Source organism: Neoarius graeffei, chromosome 2 (assembly GCF_027579695.1).
Source record: "Neoarius graeffei isolate fNeoGra1 chromosome 2, fNeoGra1.pri, whole genome shotgun sequence".
NCBI classification, from domain to species: Eukaryota; Metazoa; Chordata; class Actinopteri; order Siluriformes; family Ariidae; genus Neoarius; species Neoarius graeffei.
In genome coordinates, this window is record NC_083570.1 from 24321518 (window position 1) to 24346896 (window position 25379).

General features: G+C 44.8%; 1 protein-coding gene across 3 annotated transcripts in view; it reads right to left on the minus strand.

The window, feature by feature from the left end:
- Window positions 1–25379, minus strand: part of LOC132881495 (junctional adhesion molecule-like) — a 160126-nt gene that overhangs the window by 125963 nt on the left and 8784 nt on the right. For all 3 annotated transcript variants that reach the window (XM_060914003.1, XM_060914002.1, XM_060914001.1), the window contains exon 2: window positions 5111–5416. In XM_060914003.1, the coding sequence (XP_060769986.1) occupies window positions 5111–5416 (306 nt within the window). The remainder of the gene's footprint in view (window positions 1–5110; window positions 5417–25379) is intronic.

Genomic DNA, 25379 nt, shown 5'->3' on the forward strand with positions numbered 1-25379 from the left:
TGTTCTAATTGGTACATTAGTTTTGAGAGATGAAAGTGGAGCAAAGAAAAAAAAAAAAAAAAACCTGAACTTTTGAAAGTCAAACTAAGATTGGGGGGGGGGGGGGGGGGGGGGGGCAACGTCCCCCGAAAATATTTTAATAAAACAACACGCAAAACCCTGCATTCTAGTACTTTATTTTAACTAAAACAAGTTATAACTTAAGCCTTTTTCTTTCATGTACATGAATGATTAATATGTCAAAAATATCAAATTTAATTCCCTTAGTTAATGAGTAATTTTCAGGAGTGCATTTAGAAAACGCGGTGATTTTCCTGCTACACAGTTCATTACTTTGAAAAAAATCAGACAGTTGAAGGTAAACTCAGCAAAATCCCAAAACAGTCCTGTTAAAAAGTAAAGGTCTGTTAGAGTTTCTAAAGCTTTCAGGTTTCAATGTTGGGGACATTGAGCCTCGTTTATCAATATTTTAGTAGAGTTGTGCGTTTGCAGAAGCTAAAGTGAACTAAAAATTTCCCATTCATATTTATGCGAGTTGAAGCCAATTGTTTACATTAGTTCGTACTGTCTGTAAATTTAAACACACCAATGAAGACCAAATTTCTCATATAAATCAGGGGCGTAGGGTGTGTGTGTGTGTGTGTGTGTGTGTGTGTGTGTGTGTGTCACACACTGACTGGCAGCCTGAGTACATTATGTAACAAAAAATAATTACCATTGCTAGTTTTAGGTAGCTTAGAAACCGGCTCTTCCATTACTGCTGTTTCTTCCACGTTTTCTTGATGTTGTGTTCTAGAAACGGCACTAAAACTTAGCTTCGAAACCACAAAATGCAACTTTGATGAAAAAAAAAAGATAAATTGCTTACCTCTCTTCACGTCGAAACAAGGAGGAAAGTTTTGCTTGTTTTGACATGGCGAATTATTAACACGAGGAAATACTTGTAATTTGCAACTAAAAAGACTGCAGCTACACTGGTAGCTTGAACACGCTTTCTAGCGCGATTGTGTTGCGCTTGTGCAGAACAGCGTCAGTCCTGCGCGCCTTAGCACGTACACCTGAAGGTGCTGGCACGCGCGCCGTTAACAAAGAACACCTACAGTGGGGCAAAAAAGTATTTAGTCAGTCACCAATTGTGCAAGTTCTCCCACTAAAAAAGATGAGAGAGGCCTGTAATTTTCATCATAGGTACACTTCAACTATGAGAGACAAAATGAGAAAAAAAATCCAGAAAATCACATTGATTTTTAAAGAATTTATTTGCAAATTATGGTGGAAAATAAGTATTTGGTCAATAACAAAAGTTCATCTCAATACTTTGTTATATACCCTTTGTTGGCAATGACAGAGGTCAAACGTTTTCTGTAAGTCTTCACAAGGTTTTCACACACTGTTGCTGGTATTTTGGCCCATTCCTCCATGCAGATCTCCTCTAGAGCAGTGATGTTTTGGGGCTGTCGCTGGGCAACACGGACTTTCAACTCCCTCCAAAGATTTTCTATGGGGTTGAGATCTGGAGACTGGCTAGGCCACTCCAGGACCTTGAAATGCTTCTTACGAAGCCACTCCTTCGTTGCCCGGGCGGTGTGTTTGGGATCATCGTCATGCTGAAAGACCCAGCCACGTTTCATCTTCAATGCCCTTGCTGATGGAAGGAGGTTTCCACTCAAAATCTCACGATACATGGCCCCATTCATTCTTTCCGTTACACGGATCAGTCGTCCTGGTCCCTTTGCAGAAAACAGCCCCAAAGCATGACATTTCCACCCCCATGCTTCACAGTAGGTATGGTGTTCTTTGGATGCAACTCAGCATTCTTTCTCCTCCAAACACAACAAGTTGAGTTTTTACCAAAAAGTTATATTTTGATTTCATCTGACCATATGACATTCTCCCAATCCTCTTCTGGATCATTCAAAAGCTCTCTAGCAAACTTCAGACGGGCCTGGACATGTACTGGCTTAAGCAGGGGGACACGTCTGGCACTGAAGGATTTGAGTCCCTGGCGGCGTAGTGTGTTACTGATGGTAGCCTTTGTTACTTTGGTCCCAGCTCTCTGCAGGTCATTCACTAGGTCCCCCCATGTGGTTCTGGGATTTTTGCTCACTGTTCTTGTGATCATTTTGACCCCACAGGGTGAGATCTTGCATGGAGCCCCAGATGGAGGGAGATTATCAGTGGTCTTGTAATGTCTTCCATTTTCTAATAATTGCTCCCACAGTTGATTTCTTCACACCAAGCTGCTTACCTATTGCAGATTCAGTCTTCCCAGCCTGGTACAGGTCTACAATTTTGTTTCTGGTGTTCTTTGACAGCTCTTTGGTCTTGGCCATAGTGGAGTTTGGAGTGTGACTGTTTGAGGTTGTGGACAGGTGTCTTTTATACTGATAACGAGTTCAAACAGGTGCCATTAATACAGGTAACGAGTGGAGGACAGAGGAGCCTCTTAAAGAAGTTGTTACAGGTCTGTGAGAGCCAGAAATCTTGCTTGTTTGTAGGTGACCAAATACTTATTTTACTGAGGAATTTAACAATTAATTCATTAAAAATCCTACAATGTGATTTCCTGGATTTTTTCCCCCCATTCTGTCTCTCATAGTTGAAGTGTACCTATGATGAAAATTACAGGCCTCTCTCATCTTTTTAAGTGGGAGAACTTGCACAATTGGTGGCTGACTAAATACTTTTTTGCCCCACTGTATCTTTAATCAATGAACTGTATTTGGGCTATTAAAGGACCGCGCCCATGCAAGGATGATGCGAAGTATTACGCCGCGTTTAGGAACATGAAAAATCCGAAAAATAAATTTCTCCATTCTGAAAACCGGAGATTTTCAAGAGTTTTGTCAAATATCTGTGTTCCCGGGTAAATCCGGAAGACTTTCATCCCTGAGTTTTGAAGGGTAAATGGTGGCAGTATACAGTTATGTGTCACACTCATGCTGTAATTGTTTTTAAAAAGATGTTAATTACCATGGTAATTAAAATAAAAATAATAGTATATGACATTGTAGTTTGGATACATTTTATTTTCTTGTTCCCCTTATCATAAGCTTTCAGCTGATACCTTACTTTTTGAAGTAGGACAAAAATTAAGCAAGTTATGGTCATTTACAGGTGGAAGTTGTTGATATCGGTCACAGTTCTTCTATTGTTTTAGTGTGTAATGAAGGGCTGAAAATCCCCTCGATTTTTCAAAATTAAAAAATTCATAACTTTAATATTTGTCATAGATAGCTGATTCATGCATCATTTTAAAGGTCTTTTCTAGTGTAGCAGAAATATTCTTAATCTAATAACTTTGATTTTTGTCGTCACATGCCTATAGAATGAGCTGCATCTAGCAGAAGTAACTGTGAGTTTAGGGCTCAGGAAGAAAAACAGGAATCAGCTCTCCTCTCTGGATGCCCCGGCACACACACACACACACATCTTAACTGCCGGCTAACCAGGTACCCGAGCAAACAAACAAGCTCAGCGTCACAGTCAAACCCTCCAGATTATAGTAGTGGTATGCTCAGTTCTGTCCTTAGAGAAAGCTAAGGGAGCCCACAAAGCCCCAGCAAATAAATATTTATTTACCAGCTGAAGGTCGGTCCGTATGGTGAAATACCGTGACCGAGGTCTTGAAAGTACTGACCGAGGCCTCCCTCACGGTATTTCACCATACGGACCGACCTTCAGCTGGTAAATAATATATTTATTTTTTTCTTTACCAAATTCTAACAGGAATCGAGAGCGCCCGAAAGGGAAAACCGAGCGAGCCGCCATTTTGAATCCTCATTCACGGCTGTAATGCAAATAGCTTTCTCTTCGGTTTACAAGTGCACTTCCATGGCAGGAAAACAACTACATTTTGCCGCCTATGTAGTCCCCTATTTATACAAATAGGAGCCATTCAGGATTCAGCCATGTTTTTGCTCAGCGTTAGCAAGTTAGGTTTTTAGCTTTCTCCTGAAATGTTTTAATTTATTTCTTCTTCCTCAGGGCAGTAAAACTCGCTTTCGCTGTGAACACTGTCGTTATCCATGCTGTAAAATTAATGCTATTCTCCTGAGAAATGCGAAAATAAATATTGACAAAAAATGCTGCTATGTTTGTTGTTGTTGTGAACGAGCGAGTCGCCAGAGGTCCGTAACCGGGGTCCGTAGCGTAGGATACAGAGCCGCTCGCCAGCCAATCAGAGCGCAGGATTTGGACTGCGGAAAAAATAAAACTAATTCTGGGCCAAAAGGATTGTAAAATAACTGCTAATGCAGGCCAGGCTAAAGTCAGCCACTTCTCTCTAATCATAATCAGAAGAACAAAGAAAAAAAACCTATTAAACACATTATATTAACAAACCAGTGGTGTGTCAGAGACTCCGGCTGATGTTCAACAGTGGAATCTGGGCACCGTGTAGAATAATTCAGTTTCAAAGAGCCGGAGTTCGCCGACAGCTTCGCCCGATTGTTCGGGCACCGAGTCGTCATTCCCGGCCGCAGGTGGAGCTCGCGATGCCGGGAGGGATCTGATGAAATCCTCGGCCTTATCCGGGCGCTGGAAAACCTCCGCTTTGCCGGCAGCTTTGCCTTTCAGCGTGGCGGGGTAGAGCAGGAAGAACTCCGCTCCTTTTGCTCGGGCCATATTCATAGCTTGGGAGAAAGCTGAGCGCCGCTTGATGGTGAAGCCGCTGTAGTCGGGTGAAAAGCGACCCGTCCGTCCGTTCACTATGAGCGGGGATTTCTTGGCGGTGCGAGGAATCAGCTGGCGCGTTGTGTAGCGGAGCGGATTAAAGATTAGGGTGCGAGGAGCGGATTTGTTTCTCTTGTTGTTATCCCTCTTGTCTTTACAGCAAGGCCTGCCTCAGATTTCTGGCTCGAATCGGACATGGCGTATTTACAATCAGTAGTACCGTCAAATAAGAAAAATAATAGTTGTCACAACGGGAAATAAAAGTAAAAATGGCAACGCCGGGTTGAGCGGATTCGACCGAAGCTGCCATCTTGTCCAGCTGATCACGTGACTCCCCCACATTTTTGTTACATCTGTGACTGTAATTCATTTAAAGACAAATCAAGCCTGCTTTCACAGTGAAGATCAACTTTTATTGTGTATTTAAATGCTTTACCTTTAACATAAAGCGTGATGTCTCTGTGTTCCCTCTCAGTTCTGCACCTGTAGTCTCCCTCATCCTCTTCTCTCAGGTCAGATAGGAGCAGAGACAGATTAGCAGGAGAAATGTTATTAAACAGCTGAAATCTGCCACGGTAGTGCTCATCATTTAACATTTCTGTGAAACGTCCTGTTCTGCGGGTCTCCCAGGTGAATTTCTGAGGTTTGGTGTTGAGGTCAGAGCAGGAGCAGGGTAACAGCACTGAACCACCTTTGTGTCGTGTGATTTCTCTCAGATTATTATCACCAGAGAGAGCACAGCCTACAGAAACAAACACACAAAAACTCAGAATCTACTGAATACAGTATGAAGTACAGCATTTCAAACTGTCATTTTATTAAAAAAAAAATAAAAAAAAAAAAAACTTATGCTTCAATCTATTTAATTACAAAATCTTGTTTTCCAGCTCAGTTCCTCACTACAGTGTGTGTGACATACTTTGTGATCATGTGTGTATTATTTCTTTTTAATCCCAGAGAGCCACTTGTCATTAAACAGTTGTTATTGATGTCTATCCCTAGGTCCTCAAGCACGCACACCATCATCCCTGCTTTTTCACTTCCTATTTTTCTGTAGAAATGTTTTAACTCAATGAATCTTCTTTATTAACTTCTTTATTAAAAGGGGTATATTGTATGAGCACAACATTTTTCTCAGTGTGGGAAATATCTGGTGTGGTATCACAAATAATGCCATAATAGAGGTCATCCTCCCTTTCCCTAAGAATTGTTTTAAGGACTCTTTTCCCCCCACAATTCAATTAACTCATTTTGGATGTCCAAGCTCAAATAATGAGTTAGTCTGCTTTCTTTTTTTGAAGTCCTCACTTTTTCTAGGTGGTCTTTCCAAAGTGGGTCATAGTGGGACAAGTGTTCTAGTGTGCCCAAGAAATTCCCACTGTGAACATCACCCAAGTCTTTTCTTTTGCCTCTGAAAGGTAACTTTATTGATGCCAAGTGCAGAGTAACATGAAGTAGTCTCAGCAAGAGAGCTTTATTTCTTTCGATCTCTGACTGCATCCGTCATTGCAGCTGATGGTCAGTGCCACTTTGAGCCATAACAGAACACTGCAGGTTTTAACATTTCAAATAGCAGTCCCTGTGTGCCTTGTTATTTTTATGATTTGGAAGTTTATCATACATGCGGCGCCACTTAACGTCACACATCTTGTACCTGTGGTCACTATTCAGAGTGCTACGAGAAGGCCTTTTTAATCCATGTGAAAAACGAACACACGGAATGCAAAAATGAGCATTTGCACTGTCACTATGAACTAACCAGTCCCTTTTCACCTTTTCTCTGCCATGCGATGCCTCAAGTAGTCTGGAAATGGCTTTCCCTCTGAATCTTTGGACATTTCTTTGTCTTCCCTTGTTGCCAACTTTCTAACAATAATTGCCCTGTCACTGACGCTTAACTTTGCTGGCCACAAGCCTGGGTCAACTGACAGCAGATCATCTGGTTCTGAAAGCAGTGTATGTGACTCAGTGCCTGAAATGTCCCTCATCTCAATCTCACATTGTTCCTTGCTCTTCACTGCTTCCTGCTCCTCATCTGTGCTGCTGTCACTATGTGCACTGTCATCCTTAGCCTCTTCTTCTATTTGAATATCTCTGGCCTCCTCTCTGGCTGCATCATGACTTGAAGAGGGCCCTGGCTCTAAAGTATCCATAACCTTAACCATAAGGTACATAATTCAGAATCGGTCATATAATCGTGCTAAAACAGTGTGTTGTGAGAACTATGTGTATGTATGACTAACACTTGGATGGAATGAGCTGCATGCTTGGTTAGTAACATTAGTTGATCATAAAGGAAAACAGATATCTGAAAAGGGGGACCTTAAAAGTGGCAATGGCATTATCCCCATTACAGCTTAAGTCAAGCTATCTAACAATCTTTTTAGTCAGTTTTTGTCCATTTCATATGCCGGTTATCCATTTCATTATTGGAATGTCTATATGAACGTTGTCAGCTAAAATTGTACTTGCTTGCTATAACTAACTGCTCACATGGTTAATGCAGCATAAATACTAAAAATTGGTCTGCATGAGCCTTAACCCCAAAGCCCTCCCAGATAGCAGAGGGACGTTGAAACGGCGCCGATTCTTGGTCAGAATGGTTGGTTTCTGTCGTAAGTCAGAAAATCAACGCTGAAACGGCGCCGTGAAACGTCGATTTCTCCGCCGTCGGAGGTCGATTTATCACTGTTGAATCACAGTGGGTAAAGGTTGATCTGTCGACCGTCAGAGAAGGTCGAATATACGATGTTGAACCATCGTCACTTTTGCCGGCTATAAATATCCATTAGAGAAGGGAGAGAGACATCAGTGATCCTCTCAGCTGCTTTCACGATGCGCTGCAGAGACTTGCAGCAGGACACGGTGCAGGCGCCGTACCACACGGTGATGCAGCTGGTCAGGATGTTCTCGATGGTGCCTCTGTAGAAAGTGTGCATGATGGGGGCCGGGGCTCTTGCTCTCCTCAGTTTGCGGAGGAAGTACAGACGCTGTTGGGCTTTTTTGGCCAGTGATGCGGTGTTGTTGCTCCAGGACAGGTCTTCAGAGATGTGCACGCCCAGAAACTTGGTGCTGCTCACCCTCTCCACTGCAGCACCGTCGATATATAGTGGAGCATGCTGGGTGTGCTCTCTCCTGAAGTCCACAACAATCTCCTTCGTCTTCTCCACATTCAGACGGAGATTGTTGTCCTTGCACCACATGGCCAAGCAGCTCACCTCACTCCTGTAGATTGTCTCATCGCCACTGTTGATGAGACCCACCACAGTCGTGTCATCCACAAACTTAATGAAGAGATTTGAGCAAGAACCCTTTATCACTTGCAAACAATGACTTTTTGCAGGGAGTAAATCCAAAGTACAAAAAAAGAAAAAGAAACTACTGAAATTCCAAGAAATATCAAAAGTATGTACATTTGTGATACATACAGACACATATACACACACATCACATAATCACCAAATGCTAAAGATATCCTTTAGCTGTATAATACAGTAAAAAGTCCTGCACTGAGTTGATTCAGATGAGTACATCGTTCACACATGAACAGGAAATGCACAGTGGAAGTGGTAGATCAGTGGTTAAGGCACATTGAGCTACTGCTCAGAAGGGTGTCATTTTTTCAGATTTTGATAGTTCTTTTTTATTGTTTGGTTAGAATTGTTTTGATCAGTTTTGTAAAGTGTGTCAACATGTGAAAAATAAGCTGTAGACAGAGCTTTGTTGGAGGTTGTGTTTGTGCAACAAAAGAATTTATGAATTTTGAAAGCTGAGGTTCTTCAATCATTTTCATGTCAAAGCAATAAAAAGTAATACACAGTGATGGACATTCAGTCCAAATGGACAACTGTTGTGAGGTTTGAAAATATGAACACAGTCTTGACAGATTAATGTAAGTAATAAAAAACCCTATAAATAAGGTGGAATGCAGGAAGTGAAGATGGTGGTCACTGACAGAGATACAGCAGAAAAAGGTGTGAAATTCGCACAAGTCTATTTGCAGCCAAAAAGTGACATGCTTCATATGAGTTCTTATAGAAGCATTCAAGAAGACAGAGATGATGAGAGATGTAATTCAGTAAATATGGAAAAACATACAGGGTAAGTAAAATAATCGAACTGTAGAAACCTCCTTATTCATTCGCCCACCTCTCTTCATCAGGACATTTAGACTGAAGTTAATCAGGAAGAAAAAAGCTGAACAGGTCGATGTGCATGTTTGCCTTGTGTATAAAGATTACTGCTGTCTTTGGAAAATGTAACAATCGTACATGCTGGTCTTGAAATTCTGCATTTTCATAACATTACATAAAGCCATCGTCAAATATTTCCACTGAATGTGTTCATCTCTGTTGGCCCAATTAATATTATAACACTTTAGTAAGTAAAGCTATTGTGAATTAAAACTCTAAATGATAAACATTTGACAGTGTAGGGTTTGGTTGTTCAGGAACAGGGCTGAACTATGGCGGACTGTAACCCAGTCTGGACAGAAACCACATTAACTAAACACAAAGCAGATGAACTAAGAACTGGCTAATATTCTCTCTCCTTTCTCATCTCATCTCATTATCTCTAGCCGCTTTATCCTGTTCTACAGGGTCGCAGGCAAGCTGGAGCCTATCCCAGCTGACTATGGGCGAAAGGCGGGGTACACCCTGGACAAGTTGCCAGGTCATCACAGGGCTGACACATAGACACAGACAACCATTCACACTCACATTCACACCTACGGTCAATTTACAGTCACCAGTTAACCTAACCTGCATGTCTTTGAACTGTGGGGGAAACCGGAGCACCCGGAGGAAACCCACGCAGACACGGGGAGAACATGCAAACTCCGCACAGAAAGGCCCTCGCCGGCCACAGGGCTCAAACCCGGACCTTCTTGCTGTGAGGCGACAGCGCTAACCACTACACCACCGTGCCGCCTCTCTCATTTCTGTCCTAGAAAATAGAAAATATCTTCACTCACCTGCAGCGACGTGAAGCACAACAGACAGAAGATACAAGCATTTTATCATTACTGATTCTTCTGCACACACAGTATAAGTTACGTGTTAATTTAAATGCAGGTAAACAACGAGTGTTGTTGTTTTTGTTGTTTTGTATCCAAATGAGAGTCGCAGCTTACCCGTCTGTGTTCTTGCTTCTTGAAGGCTGATCTTGTGGCCGATTGTTTTGAAACAATCTGACTTTCAGTTGTTTGTTCAGTTCTCCATTCATTCGCTTCTTCCACACAAGGGTGAGATATTACTGCTGAGGCAAGCATATCCAGCGGAGAAATCGGATGGCTAGTCCACTCATTCTCCATTTTCTCCATACTGAGTACTCCGCGGTGGCACTGTAGTGTAGTGGTTAGCGCTGTCGCCTCACAGCAAGAAGGTCTGAGTTCGAGCATCCTGTAGAACAGGATAAAGCGGCTAGAGATGATGAGATGAGATGAGTACTCTGCCATTACTGCTCAGCTCAGGCAATTACTAAAACCCGGGACAGAACGGGACGGGATGTCACTGGTTTTAGCAACAACCGCAGGGAGGTCACTGCCCGAGTGATAATATATCCCGTTCCATCCCGGGTTTTAGCAACAACCCTCGGCTCACACTCCGGGAGAACTGGTGCAACTGAACTGACTTTCCTCTTCTTGTAGTTTTATTTTCCTTTAATTGTTGGTACTGCACCCTCTTTCAATATGGGCTTGTAGCCAATGCTCCTCAACAGATCAGAGGTCTCGTACGAGTCTTCACTAAAATGTGCAGAGCAGAGAAGAGACCACTTCATAGGTGCCCAAAGTGCCCATGAACTTCTCACAAAACGCATCCAAATCTTTGCAGTTTGAACATTCTTGGGCCATGAATGCAATGTAAATCCACCTACTGTCATGTTGCTGCACCCGCCAGCAACACATCAATGTGGCATGGTGATAAATTAGCTCAAAATGGAGGATCGGAGTTGCAATCAGCTCTGAGTTTTAGTATAGTGGAAATGGTGATGAAACCGATAGACTTCCTGCTGTGACGTCACGGATGTCAAGGTCATTCACTCAGACCGCTACCTACTGTATATGAATTACTTTAATCCTAAAAATTACTATATTAGATTTATTGTTAACACTTAAAACTTTTCCTATGCCATTCTTGAGGTCTCAAGGCATTTATGAACAAAAAGTGAGACCATGGTTCTGCTTATATCCTTTAAAACAGGCCACTCAAAAATTAGAATGTAAATGGTGTCAAACTAAATTGGTAGTATTCCAAATGGCATGGCAAGAGAGCCTCCTGAAGCATAGAAAAGCTCTTAGTGCTGCTAGATCAACATATCTCTCCACCCTAATTGAGGATAGCAAAAATAATCCTAGATTCTTATTTAATACTGGAGTAAAATTAACAAGGAAAAAGACCACAACAGAGACATGCACACCTGCAATATCAATAATGCAATCATGAAGTGTCACAACAACTTCATGATTTTTTTCACTGACAAAATTGACAATATCCAACAAAAAAAAAATCGAGCTCCTAATTTAAGGCCAGACAATTTAAGTAACCCTGTAGTTAACAATATAACTGTATCAGACTAGCAATTAGAATGTTTTACTCCCCTCAGAGAAATTGAACTAACTTCATAAATTTCCACATCAAAATCTTCAACTTGTATACAAGATCCCTGACTTTCAAGACTCTTCAAACAGATAATACATGAAGCAATTGAACCTCTTCTAAAAATAATCAGTTATTCCCTTACAATTGGCTATGTACCCAAATCCTTTAAATGAGCGGTTATCAAACCCCTAATTAAAAATCCTAACTTTGACCCCTGTCAGCTGTCCAATGATAGGCCAATATCAAACCTCCCCTTTATCTCCACGATCCTAGAAAAAGCTGTGGCACAACAGTTATGCTCAAGTCTACATAAGAATAACATCCATGAAATGTATCAGTCAGGATTTCGACCTCATCATTGCACAGAGACAGCACTGGTTAAAGAAGTAAATTACCTACTGTTGCCATCTGATCAGGGCTGTGTCTCCCTGCTTGTATTGTTTGACCTTAGTGCACCCTTTGACACCACTGATCATTCCATTCTCCTTGATAGACAAGAAAATGTTGTGGGAATCAAGGGAACGGCCCTCTCCTGGCTCAGGTCTTATTTAACTGATCGCTATCAGTTTATTGATGTAAATGGTGATTTTTCAATGCATACTAAGGTAAAGTTTGGTGTTCCACAAAGTTCTGCGTTAGGCCCACTGCTTTTTTCTTTATATATGCCACCTCTGGGTAATATTATTTATAAGCATGGGATGAGCTTCCACTGTTATGCTGATGACACACAGTTGTACATTTCTGCAAAGCCAGATGAGAGACACCAGCTTCATAAAACTGAGGAATGTGTAAAGGACATCAGTCACTGGATCCTTATTAACTTCCTTCTACTTAACTCTGACAAGACAGAAGTACTTGTACTTAGCTAGAAGTAGGTTTTTTGATTACATAGTAACTCTGTTTCCTTCCTGTTTCTTCATGTGCAGCAGTAAAAGACCGAAGTGTGATCATTGACTCCAGTCTTTTGTTTGAAACTCATATCAATAACATTATGATGATAGCTTAGTTTCATCTCAGAAATATTGCTAAGATAAGAAATATTATATTACTACATCTCATCTCATTATCTCTAGCCTCTTTATCCTTCTACAGGGTCGCAGGCAAGCTGGAGCCTATCCCAGCTGACTACAGGCGAAAGGCGGGGTACACCCTGGACAAGTCGCCAGGTCATCACAGGGCTGACACATAGACACAGACAACCATTCACACTCACGGTCAATTTAGAGTCACCAGTTAACCTAACCTGCATGTCTTTGGACTGTGGGGGAAACCGGAGCAAACCCACGCGGACACAGGGAGAACATGCAAACTCCACACAGAAAGGCCTTCGCCGGCCCCGGGGCTCGAACCCAGGACCTTCTTGCTGTGAGGCGACAGCGCTAACCACTACACCACCATGCTGCCTATATCACTACATGATGCAGAAAAACTAGTTCATGCTTTTGTTACTTTTTAGGTTGGATTATTGTAATGCCTTACTGTCTGGATGTTCCAATAAATGCATAAACAAGCTTTAGTTAGTTCAAAATACAGTAGCAAGAGTCCTTACTAGAACTAGAAGATATGACTACCCCTATCTTATCCACTTTGCATTGGCTCCCAATCAAATTTCGTATTGATTATAAAGTACTACTATTGACCTTGAAAGCACTGAATAGTTTTGGCCACAGTACTTGAGCAAACTTCTGGTCCTATATACAGTGGCGATCCTAGAGTGATTTACTCCCCGGGCGAAACCCCCTGCTGGTGCCCCCCCCCGTCTTGGTTTTTTTGGGGGGGGGTTTTTTTGGGGGACCTTTTTTTTTTTTTGGGACCGTTTTTTTTTTTTTTTTTGCGCCCGTGCTCGTGCTGCCCCCCCCGCGTTGGGCTCTGTATTAGCCAACAGAATGTTAACAGCTTTACATGGTTGTTTAAACATTTCTCGTCGTGTGTTGTACGTCACGGACACGGCCCGTTATAAATTTGCTGTTACCAGAATGGCAATGATCAAGTCGTAATGTATTACTTAAGACTCTGTGTAATGTCATAATAGTGTAATACTATGGTAGTAAAGTCTTTTTGATGACTAGTACAACGTTCCGCTGGTGGGATTGTGCATATTATGGGGCTACAACAAGTTAGGCACACACACACACTGATGACGTCAACTTTGGTATTGGGCTTCCCCATCCAAAATGTTCACACACAACCCCCCCCCCGCCCGTCTTTTTTTTTTTTCGGGGTTTTTTTTTGGGGGGGACCTTTTTTTTTTTTTTGGGGACCGTTTTTTTTTTTTCGCGCTCGTGCCGCCCCCCGCAATGCCGCCCCGGGCGGCTGCCCGGTCGGACCGCCCCAAGGACCACCCCTGCCTATATAACCTGCCACGCCTACTTAGATCAAAAGGTGTGGGCTGTTGGTACCTCATATAGTGAAGGCTACATCAGGGGGCAGAGCCTTTTTTTACAAAGCTCCACAATTATGGAATAGCCTTCCAAGTAGTGTCAGACACAGTCTCAGTCTTTAAGTCTAGGCTGAGAAATATTTGGTAAATGAGTAGATCTGGAGGGTCCTTGGGCATAGAGTGTTTCAGGAAACTGGGATGTATGGATGCTGTCGCCAGGCCCCCCATACACACGTGCGCACACACGCACACACATGTTCACTCGGGTTTGTTGACGGTGGAGTGGCTGATTGCTTTATTTCCCAGGGCTCCCTCATGTCTGTGTTACCTTCTGGCTCTCCCCTTTTAGTTATGCTGTCATAGTTAGTCTTGCCAGAGTCCCTGCTTGCACTTAGTGCAAAATGTATACTGTTCTTAACTGTGAGGTAACACTGGGCATACCTTACATCCTGTGTCCCCCCCCATCTCTCCCTCTGTCTATCTCTCTGCTGAGTTACATGTCAATACTGAGACACCAGTGATGCTGGCCTCTTCTGCTTTTCGGACCTGCCTGCTCCATCCTGATGCCCTACATCTGTCTCATCACATTGCTCCTGTGGAGGATGGCCCCATATGGACAGTTGAAAGTTGCACTTGGAAGATGGCTCTGAACACTTACAGTTTTGCTATGATGGCTGAGGACTACAATTGCCATTATAACTTTAGGACTGCAGTTGTCATGAACAGTTTTGCACTCAAGTCTCCATCAATGAACAGTTGATCATTTCAGCAAAACTGAGTTCATGCTTAAACTATATTGAATTTCCTGGTTACACAGTTGTACTTTGTGATGATATAGGGCACAGTTATAAAAGCAAGTTACTAATAATTACGCTATCTGTTATCACCCAGATGAGGACGGGTTCCCTTTTGAGTCTGGTTCCTCTTGAGGTTTCTTCTTCATGTCATCTGAGGGAGTGTTTCCCTTGCCCCCATTGCCATAGGTTTGCTCATCAGGGATAGATAGATAAATAAATTTATTAGGGATAAAAATAGCACATGTTTAAATCTTTAATGTTCTGTAAAGTTGCTTTGCAACAATGTCCATTGTAAAAAAAATGCAATACAAATAAAGTTGACTTGTCTTGACTTTACAAGAAGCTATCCTCTGGCAGTTATCTGAATGTTCATAAAACCATACTTGCATACATATCGAGCACTCTCACAGTACTTCAGACCCACTGTGAGACACTCAGCATGTCACAATAACCACATGACTGTGGCCAGGGTAGTATGGGGACTGATGGGAGAACAGCGACTTCCACTTTCTCACAGCATCATTTAACCAACATTGTGCCATGCAATGGGTATACTGTGTAATATTTCTGTGAAGATTCTCAGTCATCCAGGTCATAGTAACTGTGGGTGGTAAAAGAGAGCAACTGGACTTGCTTGAAGATCCTTGAAGACGTTTCACCTCTCATCCGAAAGGCTTCTTCAGTTCTGTCTGACTGGTAGGGAGTATCAGGTATTTATCCTCTCATGGATGAAAAGCTCATCTAAGGTGTCGTTGAGTCATCCTGTTGGTGTGGGTCACTCAGTACGTTTACATGCACATCCAAATCGAGCTACTGTCAGTAATCGAGCAAAGGGTCCCAGCAGGGGTGCCAGAGAAATCCAATCCTACATGCACAGTGTTTAAATCGAGCTATTATGAGGTGCATTGTGCACCCGAGCCACAGGTGGCGCTACACGCCCCATCGTGTTGGTACACTTCCGGTTGTCGTCATGAAGAAGAGCTATTCAAGAGTATAAACAAAGGGACTACAGGCGGAAATTAGCATGTACTGCTATAACCTGGTACAGACATCTGTCCTTACCACAAGGATAATGTTTAATTTGTACACTGTCCCTTTTAAAAATAAAATAAACTCTAAGAAGAGTGTTTGTAGTTTGTATGTATGAACAGAAGTGTTCCTAATAAAGTGGGCGGCTAAGGTGAAGTGTCATGCCGACCGAGGCTGTTTTTTTTTTTTTTTTTTCGACCGAGGCTGTTGTGTTTCCCGCTTGTGGTCTCGTCACTTGTCACTTCCGGAAGGGGCAGTGCTGAAGTAAGTAGCTGGACTGCGTGGCTCGATAGGGTATACATGCACTAAGTAGCTCGGCAAAAATCGCATAATCTAGGTCGTGTAGCTCGATTGCGAGAAATCAAGTTCGATTCAATTTCAGCCTAGCTAAGATGTTTACATGCCATTTAGAGCTTCGATTTTAGACAAGCTACGGCAGAAATTCGATTTTCTCTATGTGCATGTAAACGCACTGACTGGGGGCTGAATGTGAATGGCCTCGAGAGTCGTTAGGGTGATCAATGGATTGCCCGTTAAGGTGATCAATGGAATACTGATTCTCTCTGTCCTCCTGTGAGCCACTGAAAACAGCTGGGTTTTGGTGTGCATTCAGTTGTCTGGGAAGTGCGCCAAGGACTGCATTGTAGGTGGCTGATAAATGATGTCTTAGACCCCCACCTCTGTTCAGTGATGGCCATTCCAGGTTGACAAAAATGGCTTCTTTAACTCCTCGCTCATACCAACGATCCTCTCTGGCTAAAATACATATGTTGCAATCCTGAAATGAGTGTCCTTTGTTGTTAAGATGAAGGTAGACAGCAGAGTCCTGGCCTGAGGAACTGGCTCTCCTGTGTTGAGCCATACGCCTGTGAAGCGGTTGCTTGGTTTCACCAATATACGAGTCTGTGCATTGCTCACTGCACTGAATTGCATACACCACGTTGTCCTGTTTGTGTCTGGGTATTCTGTCCTTAGGGTGGACCAGTTTCTGCTTCAGGGTGTGACTGGGTCTGAAACATACTGGAATGTTGTGTTTGTAGAAGATCCTCCTGAGTTTCTCAGATAGACCAGAAATGTAGGGAATGACAATTTTCTTGCGTTTGTTCCTGTTATCCTCCTTGACCGTTATGTTCCTTTTTCTGCTCTTGAAGAAAGACCAGTTGGGATACCCACAGTTCTGAAGTGCTTTCCTGATGTGATTCTGCTCCTTCTCTTTTCCCTCTACCATTGTAGGGATGTTCTGAGCCCTGTGTTGCAAGGTCCTAATGACCCCCAATTTGTGTTCCAGTGGGTGGTGAGGGTCGAAAAGTAGGTACTGGTCCGTGTGTGTGGGTTTCCGGTAGACCTCGATGCTAAGGCTTCTGTCTTGTCTAATGTGTACATCACAATCCAAGAAGACTAGATTATTCCCACATACGTCCTCCCGAGTGAAATTGATGTTGATATCCACTGCATTGATGTGTTTAGAGAAAGCTTCCACTTCATGGGCTTTGATTTTAACCCAGGTGTCATCCACATATCTGAACCAGTGGCTGGGAGCAACTCCTGAAAAAGTGGTCAAAGCTTTATGTTCCATTTCCTCCATGTAAAGATTGGCCACAATAGGGGACACCGGTGAGCCCATGGCACATCCATGCTTCTGTCTGTAGAAACTTTCATTAAACTGGAAATCAGTGGTAGTCAGGCAGAGGTCAAGCAGGGTGCAAATCTGGTCCGTGATGAGGTTCGTTCTATCCAGTAAGGTGTTGTCTTGAAGGAGTCGTTTTCTAACAGATTCAACTGCTTCTGTGGTGGGAATGCAGGTGAAAAGAGAAGTGACATCATAAGAAACCATGGTTTCATCTAAGTCTAGTTTGAGGTCTGCAACTTTAGTAGCAAAATCTTGGGAGTTTTTGATGTGATGTAGTGTATTCCCAACAAGAGGAGCCAGGATGGTGGCTAGGTGTTTGGCAATGTTATAGGTGACAGAGTTTATACTGCTGATGATAGGTCTGAGTGGAGCTCCTTCCTTGTGAATCTTGGGGAGTCCGTATATGAGAGGAACGGCTTCCCCAGGGTACAATCTGTAGTACAGAGATCGGTTGATGGCTTGGTCCTTTTCTAGTTGTTGCAGGCAGCTAACACCTTTCTTTTTGTAACAACTGGTGGGGTCCCGCCTTAAGGTGATGGCGGGATGGCCTTACTCCCAAGATTTTGCTACTAAAGCTGCAGACCTCAAACTAGACTTAGATGAAACCATGGTTTCTTACGATGTCACTTCTCTTTTCACCTGCATTCCCACCACAGAAGGGATAAATACCTGATACTCCCTACCAGTCAGACAGAACTGAAGAAGCCTTTCGGATGAGGGGTGAAATGTCTTCAAGAATCTTCAAGCAAGTCCAGTTGCTCTCTTTTACCACCCACAGTTACTGTGTAATATTCCATGCTCAATGATATACGGTCTTATTTATTGACAGTTGGTAACATTTTATACACACACACACACACACACACACACATTATCTATCTATCTATCTATCTATCTATCTATGAGAAAGAGACAGGATATTACATGGTGGCATGAAGATATTCTTTGAGGGGTAAATACATTTCACGAATGATGCCACAGTTGTGTGTTCTCATGTTGGAGCCACTGTGAGACATTCAGCCTGCCAGAGTGACTACATGACTGCGTCCACGGCAGCATAAGGACTGAACAGCTACTTCCTCTTTCTCACAGTGCCAGTTAACATATGTTGTGGCATGCACAGAATATATATTTAAAAAAAAAAAAAGACAGATCCTCACAGAGACACAGTTGGCCCCAGAGGAATAGGTTTATTGTCATTTACAGCCAGGAAGAATACTCCAATGACCAATGTTTGAATGCCATTAAATAGGTCCCTGCACAGGGCTAGTTCTTGCTGAGTGGTTACAGCTAAATAAAGAACTTCATGCTTATTTGTCAAATAAAGATACAAGGTTTCCTAAGCCTGTAACAGCTTCCCCAGACAAAAAACCATTCACACCTATCAGCAATTTCGAGTAGTCCGTTAACTGAACTGCATGTCTTTGGACTGTGGTGGAAACCAGAGGACCCCCATGCAAATACAAGTACAAAGTCCACACAGAAAGGCCCCCATCAGTCATTGGGCTCAAACCCAGACACTTCTTGCTGTGAGGCAACAGTGCTAATCACTGCACCACCGTGTCACCTAACTCATTAATAAAAGGACAAAATTAAATGATTCCCCATACAGCATCATTCTATAATGTGTTATGATGCTTTCCATGTTGACTTCCTTTAGATCATTATGTCAAGTGCATTATGTAGATTTTCTCTCACTGCATATTTGAATGAGTTTGGTTTTTATTATTATTATTATTATTATTATTATTATTAAGTAACACTGGTTTTAAATTTGTATTGATCAGTTTTGAAAACAGGATGTAAACATGTAAAAAATTATCTGGAGATACACAGTTCTGCTGAAGGTTGAGTTTGAGTGAAAAAAAAATTGAAACCTGCGGTTCTTCAATCCGTTTTGTGTGAAAGCAGTGAAAAATTATACACAGTTCAGTCCATATAGACTACTGTTGTGCAATTTGTGTGAAGAGTTTTGAAAATGTGAACACATTATTGAGTTATGCATTTCAGTAAATATAAAAAATATACTGCAGGCGTAATGCAGGAAGTGAAGATGGTGGTCACTGACAGAAGAACAGCAGAAATAGGTGTGAAATTCACACAAGTCTGTTTACAGTCCAGAAGAGAATGAAGAAGTGACATACAAGATACAGGAAAATAACTTTTCTTACACTAATATGTATTCTTGAAGATAAATTCAATAATATCATTACTGTAAGAGTTCTGTAAAATGTACAATAATTCGAGAAACACTTCATACATGCCTCAAAACCAACTCATTCTACCAGAACACAAGCAAAGGTCCTCTCTCTCAACAAGAACCCTTTATCACTTGCAACCAATGACTTTTTGCAGGGAGTAAATACAAAAAACAGAAACTATAGAAATTCTAAGAAATTATCAAAACTACATACATTTGCTATCCATACAGACACACAGACACAGGACCGGGGTGGAGCTAAAGGGGGGTGGGTGGGGCCATTGCCCCTGTGTTAGGGTTTTGCTGGGATTCGAACCTGGTTCGTTGGTGTGATAATCCAGCAAACCCCCACTAGGCCACCAGGGGGATGACTCAAATGCAGAGGCGTGAGGCGGAAGTAGAAAAAGAATCAAAAGGTTTATTTAAACTATATACACTATATACAGGGCAAAACAAAAGACAAAAAAAAACCAAAGAGTATAATCCAAAAGAAAAGCAAAGTGCAAAAATACAAAAGCTAAGAAGATCAAAAAACACAGTACAAAGGAAACTGGAGATAAACATAACAGCACAAAGACTCCGTGACAAGAGGACTGAACTCAGGGGTATAAATAGACAAACTAATTAAGGACACAGGTGAAGATAATTAGGCAATTAACACAAACACAGGAACAGTGGCGGCCTCTAGAGGCCAAAATAAACACGACATGAAAAGGAAATAACAGCGGCCTCTAGAGGCCAAAACAGTCCTAGTCCTAACAGGACCCCCCCCTCTAGGAGCGTCTCCTGACGTTCCCAGGGCGATCCGGATGGGCCGAATGGAAGTCCCGACATAGTTCTTTATCAAGGACATCCCGAGCAGGAACCCAGCAGCGCTCCTCAGGACCATAGCCCTCCCAGTCCACCAGATATTGCAACCCGCCGCGGACCCGGCGGGAGTCAAGCAGGCGATTCACAGTGAACACAGTCTGCCCCTGGAAGATGCGGGGGGGTGGGGGGTTCCTAGGGGCAGGGGCATACGTAGACGTCAGTACGGGCCGTAACAGGGAAACATGGAAAGTGGGGTTGATCCTCAGAGTCCGGGGCAACTGGAGCCGGTAGGAGACAGGGTTCACCCTGCGCACCACCTTGAAGGGGCCAATGTAGCGAGGAGCAAGCTTGCGGTTCTCCACCCGCAGTGGAAGGTCCTTAGTGGACAGCCAAACACGCTGCCCAGGGCGGAAAGCGTGTGCAGGTCTTCTATGGCGGTTGGCCTGAGTCTGGTTGGTTCTGGAGGTCTGTATGAGGGTCTTCCTGACCTTGCTCCAGGTCTTGCGACACCGTCTCACATATTGGTTGACCGAGGGCACCCCCGCGTCCTCCTCCTGGTCCGGGAACAGAGGTGGCTGGAACCCGAATTGGCACTGGAATGGCGACAGCTTGGTGGCCGATGACTGCAGGGTGTTGTGGGCGTACTCCGCCCATGGCAGCCAGGTGCTCCACGATGTCGGGTTATCCATAGCCAGGCCTCGCAGGGTGGTTTCCAGGTCCTGGTTGAGCCTCTCCGTCTGACCATTGGACTGTGGGTGAAACCCAGAGGAGAGGCTGGCAGTGGCTCCGATGACCTTGCAGAACCCGTGCCACACTCGGGAGGAGAACTGGGGCCCTCGGTCTGAGACGATGTCCTGTGGAAGACCAAAGACTCGGAAGACATGATTAAACAAAAGTTTCGCAGTTTCAAGAGCAGAGGGGAGTTTGCACAGTGGTATGAAGCGGCAGGCCTTGGAGAATCTGTCAACTAAGACCAAAATGACCGTGTTACCTTGTGACTCAGGGAGACCCGTGATAAAGTCGACTGCCACGTGGGACCAGGGACGCCGGGGAATGGTCAGAGGATGCAGGAGACCCTGGGGACGCTGTCGTGGGTTCTTGGTTCTGGTGCAAACCTCACAGGACAGGACAAATGACCTTACTTCCTTCTCCATGTTAGGCCACCAGAAGCGTCTTTTCAGGAAGTCCAGGGTCCTCCGAGCTCCCGGGTGGGCGGTGAGAGGGGAAGAGTGACCCCACTGGAGAACCTTTGCCCGGGCTTGATGTGGGACGTACAAGAGGCCTGGTGGCCCCGTCCCAGGACCGGGGTCCTGGCGTTGGGCTCGTCGGACAGCCTCCTCAATACCCCAGCGGACAGGGGCCACAATCCGGGACACAGGGATAATAGGCCCGACTTCATTCTCCCTGTTAGTGGCAGAGAACAGTCTGGACAGTGCGTCAGGTTTGGTGTTCTTGGAGCCGGGGCGGTATGAGAGGGTGAAGTCAAACCGACTGAAAAACAGGGCCCACCTAGCCTGTCGAGGGTTCAGTCTCTTGGCTTGCTGGAGGTACTCCAGGTTCTTGTGGTCAGTCCAAACCAGGAATGGATGTTGTGCTCCCTCCAGCCAGTGCCTCCACTCCTCAAGGGCCAGTTTGACCGCTAGCAGTTCTCGATCCCCCACATCGTACCGGGACTCAGCAGGACTCAGGCGGTGGGAGAAGTAAGCGCAGGGGTGCAGCTTTCCTTCCGAACGTTGAGAGAGCACCGCGCCGACACCACTGTCCGAGGCGTCCACCTCCACGATGAATGGTTGGGAGGTGTCCGGGAGAACCAGAATGGGTGCCGTGCAGAAGCGGTCCTTGAGGTCTTTGAACGCCTTTTCTGCCTGAGGAGACCAGCCATAAGATCCACCTGTCCCTTTGGTGAGGTCAGACATGGGTGCTGCCACAGAACTGAAGTTCCTGATGAACTTGCGGTAGAAGTTAGCGAATCCTAAGAACCGCTGAACCTCCTTAACGGACTTGGGAGTAGGCCAATCCCGGACGGCCAGGGTCTTGGCAGGGTCCATTTGGAGTTGGCCTGTCCGTACAATAAATCCCAGAAAGGAGACCTCGGGAACATGAAATTCGCATTTCTGGGCCTTGGCGAACAGATTGTTCTGTAGCAGCCTCTGGAGAACCTGGCGGACATGGTGGCGGTGCTCCTGCACGGTCTTGGAAAAGATAAGGATGTCGTCGAGGTAGACAAAAACGTATAGGTTAATCATGTCCCTTAAGACGTCGTTGATTAGGGCCTGAAAAACAGCTGGTGCGTTGGTGAGTCCGAAGGGCATCACCTGGTATTCGTAGTGCCCAGACGGGGTGTTAAAGGCAGTCTTCCACTCGTCTCCCTGTCGGATACGGATGAGGTGGTATGCGTTCCGTAGGTCCAACTTGGTGAAGACGGTGGCGCCTTGGAGCAGGTCGAAAGCTGTGGACATCAGCGGAAGGGGATATCGGTTGCGCACAGTGATCTTATTCAGGCCCCTGTAATCAATACATGGTCGGAGCCCCCCATCCTTCTTGCCGACAAAGAAGAAGCCGGCTCCAGCAGGTGAAGTGGAGGGTCGAATAAACCCAGAGACCAGGGCATCTTTGAGGTATTCCTCCATGGCCTTGCGTTCTGGCTGAGAGAGTGAAAACAGTCTGCCACGAGGAGGGGTAGTCCCAGGGAGCAAGTCGATGGCACAGTCGTAGGCCCGGTGCGGAGGAAGAACGGCGGCCCTGCTCTTGCTGAATACCTCCTTGAGATCCCAGTACTCTGTGGGAACTTGAGATAACTCGGTGAGATCAGGGGGCTCGGCAGGAGACACAGGAGAGCTAGAGAGCAGACAAGAGGCATGGCATGCAGGGCCCCATTCCACAACCTGGCTTGTTACCCAGTCTATGCGAGGGTTGTGGCGAGTAAGCCAAGGAAGGCCTAGAATAACTGGGAACTCAGGTGAAGGAATCAGGTGCAGGGATATTTCTTCCTTGTGACCTTGAGACTGGAGGAAGACTGGAGAAGTAACTTGAGTGACTCTTCCATCACCTAACGCTTGGCCATCGAGGGCAGACACAGACAGAGGGACTTCAAGAGGTGCAGTAGGTATATTGATGCTTTGGGCGAAGTGAATATCCATAAAGTTCCCAGCCGCCCCTGAGTCTATCAAAGCTTGACAAGAGTGGACAGACTCACCCCAGGAGATGGAGACCGGGATGTAGATTCCTTGGCCAGGGAGTCCGGGAGAGAGGGTAGGCCCCGTCACAACCCTCCCTCGGCTGGACGGGGCGGTCCTTTTCCCAAGAGTTCGGGACATGATGCTCGGAAGTGACCAGGCTTGCCACAGTAGATGCAGCACTTGTCCCTCCTTCTGCGCTCCCTCTCAGATGCGGAGAGGCGAGTACGACCCACTTGCATGGGTTCTGGACAGTCACTGAAGGAGGTAGACGGTCTCCAGGTAGAGGTAGGGAGGCTGGGGGGGCTCAAGGCTTGGTGGCGTTCTCTCATCCTGTTGTCCAGACGAATAGCATGTGAGATGAGGGTTTCGAGGTCACTTGGGCATCCAATAGAGGCCAGACCGTCCTTGATGGGGTCAGACAGACCATGGTGGAAGGCTGACACCAGGGCAGTCTCGTTCCATCCACTTACTGCTGCGAGTGTTCGGAACGAGATGGCGTAATCTGCGACGCTTCCTCCTTGCCGGATGGACATGAGCTTTCGGGCTGCGTCGGTACTGATGTCTGCCTGATCGAAGACCCGAAGCATCTCTTCAGAAAACAGCTGGAAATCAAAGCACTCAGGTCCCTGTCTTTGCCAGATAGCAGTAGCCCAGGCTCGCGCCTTACCAGCTAATAAGGTGATCACAAAGGCAATCTTGCGGCGATCCGTAGTGTAGGTGGTAGGCTGAAGCTCAAAGGTGAGTTGACACTGGGTAAGGAACTCTCGGCACTCACTGTGCTTGCCGTCATACCTCTGTGGTGCAGGAAGGCTGGGTTCGCGAGGTGAAGAAGGCAGCATTGCAGGAGGCACTGGAGCAGGAGTGGGAGCTGGATCAGGAGCAGGAACTGGATCAGGAGCAGGAGATGCAGGCAGAGATGTCAGCTGTGCCAGGGTTTTCCCAATTTGCTGAAGCAGTTCCTCGTGGCGAGCGAGGGCCTCACGTTGGCTGGTGAGCGTACGTCCATGAGCGTCCATGGTCGCTCCGAAGCGTGTCAAAGCTGCCATAATTCCCTGAAGGTTGGCCGGGTAGACAGTTGAAGCAGCCTCTGCTGAGTCGGTCATGACGGAGTCTTTCTGTTAGGGTTTTGCTGGGATTCGAACCTGGTTCGTTGGTGTGATAATCCAGCAAACCCCCACTAGGCCACCAGGGGGATGACTCAAATGCAGAGGCGTGAGGCGGAAGTAGAAAAAGAATCAAAAGGTTTATTTAAACTATATACACTATATACAGGGCAAAACAAAAGACAAAAAAAAACCAAAGAGTATAATCCAAAAGAAAAGCAAAGTGCAAAAATACAAAAGCTAAGAAGATCAAAAAACACAGTACAAAGGAAACTGGAGATAAACATAACAGCACAAAGACTCCGTGACAAGAGGACTGAACTCAGGGGTATAAATAGACAAACTAATTAAGGACACAGGTGAAGATAATTAGGCAATTAACACAAACACAAAACACAGGAACAGTGGCGGCCTCTAGAGGCCAAAATAAACACGACATGAAAAGGAAATAACAGCGGCCTCTAGAGGCCAAAACAGTCCTAGTCCTAACACCCTGGGCCTTGGGCCCTCCCTCTAGCCATACAGGGCCCCACTCTGACATTCAGGCCCTCCCAATAAATGTGCCTTATGCAATTTCATTGGAAATTCCTTGAAACCTACAAGTTTTCACATGATTACAGACTAGTTGACCTATATATCTCTCATTTTTGCTACACATTCTTATCATGGTTAAAAAAAAAAAAATTAAAAAAACCTCTGTGAAAATCAGGATAGTTGAGGCTTTTCTTGGATTCGAGATAACTGTGAACACATCCACTTCTGAACTGGAGGGCCGAATTATTAGCTGCATTGAAGGGAATGGCTTAGATCTCTCCAGATGCCGTGGACAGGGTTATGACGGCACAGCGAACATGAGCGGAATTTATTCTGGTGTTCAAGTGAGAATAGCGGAGCGGGAGCCCCTTGCTTTGTACGTGCGCTGTGCAGCTCATTGTCTGAATTTGGTACTGAATGATTCTGTCAAAACTATCCCAG